This window comes from Aristolochia californica, unplaced genomic scaffold (genome assembly GCF_029961685.1).
Source record: "Aristolochia californica isolate CCGP_79_NKW_82.1479 unplaced genomic scaffold, dmAriCali1.0.hap1 SCAF_16, whole genome shotgun sequence".
NCBI classification, from domain to species: domain Eukaryota; kingdom Viridiplantae; phylum Streptophyta; class Magnoliopsida; order Piperales; family Aristolochiaceae; genus Aristolochia; species Aristolochia californica.
Genome location: NW_027181837.1, coordinates 17,016,670 through 17,023,490, shown reverse-complemented (window position 1 = coordinate 17,023,490; position 6,821 = coordinate 17,016,670). Strand labels below are relative to the sequence as shown.

Genomic DNA, 6,821 nt, shown 5'->3' with positions numbered 1-6,821 from the left:
CCATCTTTCTTTTTTGTTATTTTTGACGGAATCTGTCTTTGAGGCCTCTGTAGGTTACTCGACAGTTGTTCTTTATTCTGGATAAAGCAGATTCTTTCTCCTGCTCTCTCTCACTTCACGGTGGCAGCTGCTAGCGAAGCAATGGAGACGAAAAGAAGTTTAACTGGTAAGGTGTGAACATGTCCCTCAACAGGAGCTTCAAGAACATATCACATCGAGAGTCTAATAATACAACAACAATCTGCAGATTTGAGTTTGGTTAAGTGGGTCCTCATATCCATTTCGGCGTTCAACTTTCAAGCTGTTCTAACACCATCAAAGCCTATTTTATTCATAAACAGCAACGCAGGAACAACTAGGACGAACCTAGCTGCAGCATCATCTACTGCATTCTTTCCGTTCAAACACGGAGACATTCGAATGACTAAACGAACAGGATTTGATTATGTTAATGATCCGAACATCTTCGATAATCTTTCGCATGCAAATTTTTATAATGGTGGAGTTGTTGCAGGCACATGCGAGGCGCAAGTGGAACAGAGGCCACACTATCGATACAGTTCGAAAAAGAAAGAAAGAAAAAAAAAAAGTGTTTTTAAGATCGGGAGTGTGGCTAATGAGGTGATGGTTCTCTTGGTATAATAATGGCTTGGAGTATTTAAGTGATAAATTATAGAAAAATCTTACAGATAGTGGAAGCAGGGAAGGGTCTGAAACATTCCGATGAGACCTCCCTTAGAGGGTAAGGAATCAGTTGAAAATTCCATGGAAGATGAGATGCCATGTGAAATGGCGGCCGGAAAGATCTGTGAGTGCGGTGACGCAATCAATGAGCACCGCGTGGAAATTAGGGTTTGGGGAATCTGGACAGGAAGGTGGACCATGGGGAAGGGATGGCTAGTGGGGAAGGAGTCAGTGATGAGTGCAATTTAGATATGAACCAGGCAGGCGGGCGGGGAGGAAGGGAAGCTTGGTTGAAAGGGATTTGAGATGGAACATCTTGGATTAAAGATATTGAATCAATTAGCTACGGAACGAAATAAAAAACAGTAGTTATTGATTAAAGAAAGTTGAAATAATCTAAGCACATTTGGGTTGCCACACATAGCAGATCAAACTGTGTTTATTTTATACACAGATGCTGATAAAGAAAACGAAGAGTGAGATCTTTGTCGTTTGTTTTTCCCGGAGAGGAATGTGGTCAGCCTTTGATGGGTAATGGTGAGGTCTCTGCAAAAAATTTTAAACTTCTCTCTCCTTCTCTCTCTCCCTTCTTTTCCAACTGGTTCGTCATCTACTGTGCTCTTAGGGTGGAGAAAGAGAGGGACGGACCCACGTCCAGTCGTTCCATTGACCGACATTTCCACACCTTACTTTTCTTTCTTTTTGGTTCTGAGCCTCTCCCTCCTCTTCCTCTCTCTCCAGAAAGGACCAGATTCTTAATCGGAAAATCTGAACAGGCCACCAAGTGGGTCCCGTGCTCCTTCTTACAGTGTAGGACGTAAGGTAGCAACAGGAGAAGAACGAGCAGGACGACCTGCTTACCAGTGGCATGCAGAGGAGGACGAGCCTTGTGGTAGCCATGTAGTAAAAGTCCTGATTCAACTTCTTCCTTTTAAGCATTCTCAGAAGCAGGTACATTAAAATATAATTCACCTAAAGAGAGCAGCAAGCGAAAAAGATTAAACTAGTGTAAAAGCATTGATTCCAGTGTCTGGTAGTCTAATTAATGTCGAATGCTGGAAGACGAAGAATAACGAGAAAAATAGTGAAGAGGGGAATGAGGAATAATTATGGGAAGGAGGAGAAGATCCCTCGGGGAGCTACAAAATCCAAATGTTCCCTTAAACATGTTAGCTTTATTTGGGGGAGAGATGAGCTGCCCACATGGGCGCGGCCATTGTAGGTCATTCCAAAGCTTTCTGACACAAAGACGCCCGCCTGCTGCCTGCTCTTCCCCTTCTTAACGGTTTTCTAAGGAGAAGAAAACCCAGGAGAGGTAAAGCCTGCTTAGTTCTGTCCTCCTCACCTCACTCTTTTCTTTTCTCACAGTGAGCTAAGCACAGACTCCCTCCCTCCCTCCCTCCCTCTCTCTCTCTGGTCCTCCGTCGAGCATAAAGCGTGGCTTCGGTCTTGGTCTAGGATGAGATTTGGACACCAACTCACATGCCTGGTGTTGTCGCTTTCGTTTGGAATTTATATGGAAGGACTGCCAAAGGAGAAAAAACCTATATAGTACAAAGAACTTCACAGGAATGTGACATAGTAAATTCACCCTTAGAGACATTTTCTGATACAGATGGATGCTTTTGTTTGGTACTGTCAATTAGGAAAGTTCATGGAAACAGTAGAAGATGCATAAATCAGTTCATCTTTTACTCCGATAACATGTGATATTAATGCAAACCTTTTGCAATTTATATAGGGATTAGGATTGACAATAAGAAAGAAGAAGAGATTAACGAAGCCTCAAAAGAGAAATCTCCGATCAAGTGCCGAAAAGAGCAAGGATGCCAATTCCATGAAGAAGATATGAACTGGATAAATCAGTCTGAAATGATCTAGATGAGTCAATTAAACCGTAAACGAAGGAGAGAAGAAAGAGCAGCCAGGTGCCGGTATCGTACCAAAGTGGACCCTTCATCGCAGAAGAAAATAATTTCTCTTGAGCGTCTGCTGTGCACCTAACATTCCTTCACAAACAATAGATACATAAAGCAGGAGTGGGGATTTGATTGTTCTCAGCTCAGCTCAGCTCAGCGGCCTCGTTTTTCGATCCCATTTGGATTCCCTCGTTCTAAAATTTAACATTAAGCAACCCAGAACCCGAGAAATCTAAAACTCGGTATATATGCGTATGATGTACCCAACAGTAGTGAGCTCTTCTCTGTCGATCTCAATCTCGTTCTAGGAATCTCTGTCGATCGATACCTGATCTCTTCTCGCTCTCTAGAAAAGCAGAAGAGGAGAAATCCCTATCTCTCTTTGTAGAGTTTTCAGGTCTGTCTCCTTACGCATTGTTGCAATCCAATCAGTCTCTACTGAGCGAGGGACGATGCTCTGCAACCCAGAGAAGATGCCCATCACAGAATGGCCACAGGTCGGTTTCGGATCCTCTCTCTCTCTCTCTCTCTATGCCAATAATTCTACACATGCTCCTTTTGTTGTGTAGCATTTGGATTGGCATATTAGTGATGGGTTGTTATCTTGGTTCCTTATTTACCTTTAACTCTCTTTCTTTCTTTTTGGACTTTCCTTGACAACAGCTAGAGCAAAGAGGTGTTGCTGCCATGTCTGCCACCACTAAGCTCATGGAGAAATCTCCACAAGATCAACAGCAGCCTCTCAAATGCCCTCGTTGCGATTCCTCCAACACCAAATTCTGTTACTACAACAACTACAGCCTCTCCCAGCCGAGGCACTTCTGCAAGGCCTGCAAGCGCTACTGGACCAGAGGGGGGACTCTTCGCAACGTCCCCGTCGGCGGCGGCTGCCGGAAGAACAAGCGCGTCAGGCGCCCTGCTGCCGGCGATGCTTCTTCTCTCCCGGCCAACCCTTCGTCTCCTAGTATGGATGCTTCCGCCGGGCATGGAGTCTACGGTCTGACAGGCGCACCTCCTCCTCCATCGGACATGGCTGCTCTGGCCTTTCCCACTCTCCGGTCCAGATTACCATCCCTCAACCTAGAAAACATGAACGTCCCCATCTCATCTTCTTCTTCCGGGTTTGATCTTCCCCAGCTCAACTCTCTCTGGATGAACTTCCCAACCGCAACCAGCAACACGAGCGATGCCGACTATCAGGCCGGGTTCAACCCTAACCCTAACCACATCCAAGAATCAGTCACCTCGTCCTCTCTCCTGCCTGATTTTTCACTTGTTGGATCATCGGCGTCCTCGATCCTCACCACTCTTCAGAATCAAAAAATGGGTATGGCTTTCAAAGAAACCCGTCCGTCGAACGATTTCCAAGTCTTCTTTCCCATGGGAGGATTGCACCTAGGTGCAAACGGGGGTGCTGACATCATGAAGGGCGTGAAAATGGAGGAAGAGACTCGTACGATCGGAAACAAAATGGGTTGGCAAATGCCTTACGATAATTCCGTGGTAAACATGGGTTCTGATTCTTCAGTTTACTGGAGCTCAGGGGGAATCTCTGCTTGGCCAGACGTCACAAATTACGGCTCCTCCATCACTCCTTTGATCTAGCAAAGCCCTTTAATCCGACCATGATCATCTCCTTTACTTTTTTCTTTCTTTCTTTCTTCATTTCTTTTTTTCTTTTTTCTCTTTCCTTGTTCCTAAGTAAAGATAGAGCTAGGAGGTTTTATGTTTCTTCCCGGAGAGTTGATGAGGCACAAGTATCAGGTGTTCGATTCTTTTAGCAGTCTTGAAATGAGGTAAGCGGCAATGGACGTTTGGATCGGAGAGATCATGTCGGAGGCACACCTTCTACAGGCCTGTTTTTGATATTGGCGCCAGCAGCAAAGTGTCAGCTCCGAGAGGAACCTCGGATCCTTCCATGTCATTGTCTGCCCTTCTTCACCTGCAAACAGTCGAAGGGTTTCTTCATTTCTTGGTCTAGTAAGTTGGGTTTTCTTGTATGTATATAAAGCACGACACACCCTCTCTTTTCTGATGTATTTCTTGTTTATGTGATTGGGTTAATTGGTTGGGATAGATGAAATAGATTCAGTTCTTATGAAGAGAGACAAATCTTGCTTGCTGCTGATCATGTAAGTGCATGTTGGGGACTAATAAGATTTCCTTCTTCTTCTTTTGCTTTTTTTTCTTTTCTCACTTTTGAGAAGTATAACTATATGTGAGAGACGACTTTGGATTTGTATTTTCCAGCAGTTTGAATATGGTGGGCAGCCATTAACACTGGCTTAATTTCTATATCCACATTGAATTGGCAAATTTCCTCCTCTCCCCAAATTTCATTACTGTTCTTTCATAAACTCATCACACTGATCTTAATTGGTAGATTTGAATCTGAAACCATCTTATGAAGGATCCCAAAAACCCAAGATTGTTTGTCAGCCATCTCGAGGGTAATGTCATTAAACTGGAAGATTGCAGGTGTGTAATATTCTCTGCAAAATGACTGTTTCTCTCTTTTTTCCACATTTTGTTTTTAAGCCACCAGAGAGAATCGTAAACCACTCCGTTCTATTGATTATGATCTGAGGAGCTGGGTGAAAGAAAGAGAACATGACAATTACAGAGAGAGAAAATTGGGTTTTTGCCTCTAAATCAGCTAAAACTGGCCAACCCATAATGGGAATGTCAACCAAGTCTTACTATATTGCTTCAAGTGGATTCATGATCGCACTAAACAAGAAGTATCCGGTAAGTTTCATTCGAGCTCATTGATAAACCTTGAAGCCATGGATACGATCATATATCAGAGGATATTGATGAAAACTTAGCAATCAATGGAACTGAATTGGATACGAATACCACCATTTATTACCTTTTGATATGCTCATCGTTTTCATTATTCCCATGATCCTAGAGACTGCTGTCTCCTGCATTATTCTCAGTTCATAATTATTATTTTTAACCAGCCAGTAAAGTACAAGAAACCATGTCTTTATTTGAAATTTTATAAAATATCTTCATCCACTAATTACCTAAACCTGACCTAACTCCATAGATTCACCATGATTTGCTTGTTGGTCTGCTTCACATTCTATACTGATAACCTAGGATTTGACTTTAAGCGAATATCATAAGTGGACCCATCAACTGATTCTTTATCAATAGGAAAAGATAAACCATGCTTATGGCAAAAAAAGATGGGAAAATCTTGTAAATTATAAAATTAGAAAATAAATAAATAAATAGTTTTAAATAAAAATAAGCAATTGCATATAGCTATTTTGTGTATTTGAATGATTAGACATGGTTAGCTCTTAATACACATATAAAGTAGTTAATTATCCATGGAAAGTGAAAGTATAATTTTATGTAGAAATGTGCATTTTTTACTTTGATAGAATATGATTTTTAGGTTATCAGTATAAGCAATTGCATGGGTAATTAGGTTTGAGTCCTTAATTAAGAATCCAATATGTCTCTACAATGCCATAAAGATTTTTTATTTTCATGATGTGTTTTAAAATTTTCACTTAGCCATTTATTTACCAGTTCACCTAATAACTCGAGGCTAATAAAACATCTTTTACCTACAACAAAAAGGGGCTCTGCAAACAAAACTTTCTATCAACGTCGTCAAAACAACATCTAGTAGAAAATTGTAAGGAAAGTAGGACTTTAGTAGTTAATTTCTATTTTGCGGCTAGAGTCTAAATTATAATAGCTAATAAATTCTAGAGTTTCATGCTTGAAAGAGCTGGAGTTGAGGTGAAGCAGAGTAAGACAAATGAGTGGGAAAAAGGAAAATGAGAGAGGAGAGCAAGAAGAGAGCTCAAACTAAGGTTTTTAACCACACAAGAAGAGCTCGAGTATGAGGTTTTCCTCTCCATGATGCCTTATTTATAATCAAGGGTAGAAACCCTAATACATAAGAAATATGAAAAAGAATTTAAAATACTTAGTAATTACAAGGTATTCACTCAATTATAATATATGTCACGTAGTGCTTCTTCAACACTCCCCTTCAAGCTGGTGCAAAAATATTAAATATACCAAGTTTTATACAAGTAGTACCAAGTGGTCCCGTTGCAATAGTGTTTAAAAAAATATCAGCTAGCTGATTTCTAGAAGAAATATATTGCATAGATATGACACTAGCTTATAGCTTATTGAACAAAATGACAATCAAATTTTATGTAATTTGTTCTTTCATGAAACACT

General features: G+C 41.1%; 1 protein-coding gene across 1 annotated transcript; it reads left to right on the top strand.

Annotated features, from left to right (window-relative positions):
- The first annotated feature begins 2,861 nt into the window (after nt 1-2,861).
- Nucleotides 2,862-4,780, top strand: LOC137953276 (dof zinc finger protein DOF1.4-like). The gene is made up of 2 exons (XM_068800599.1): nt 2,862-3,100; nt 3,267-4,780. Exons 1-2 carry the CDS (start codon nt 3,056-3,058, stop codon nt 4,206-4,208), a joined length of 987 nt encoding a protein of 328 aa, XP_068656700.1. The 5' UTR covers nt 2,862-3,055; the 3' UTR covers nt 4,209-4,780.
- The last annotated feature ends 2,041 nt before the right edge of the window (nt 4,781-6,821 follow it).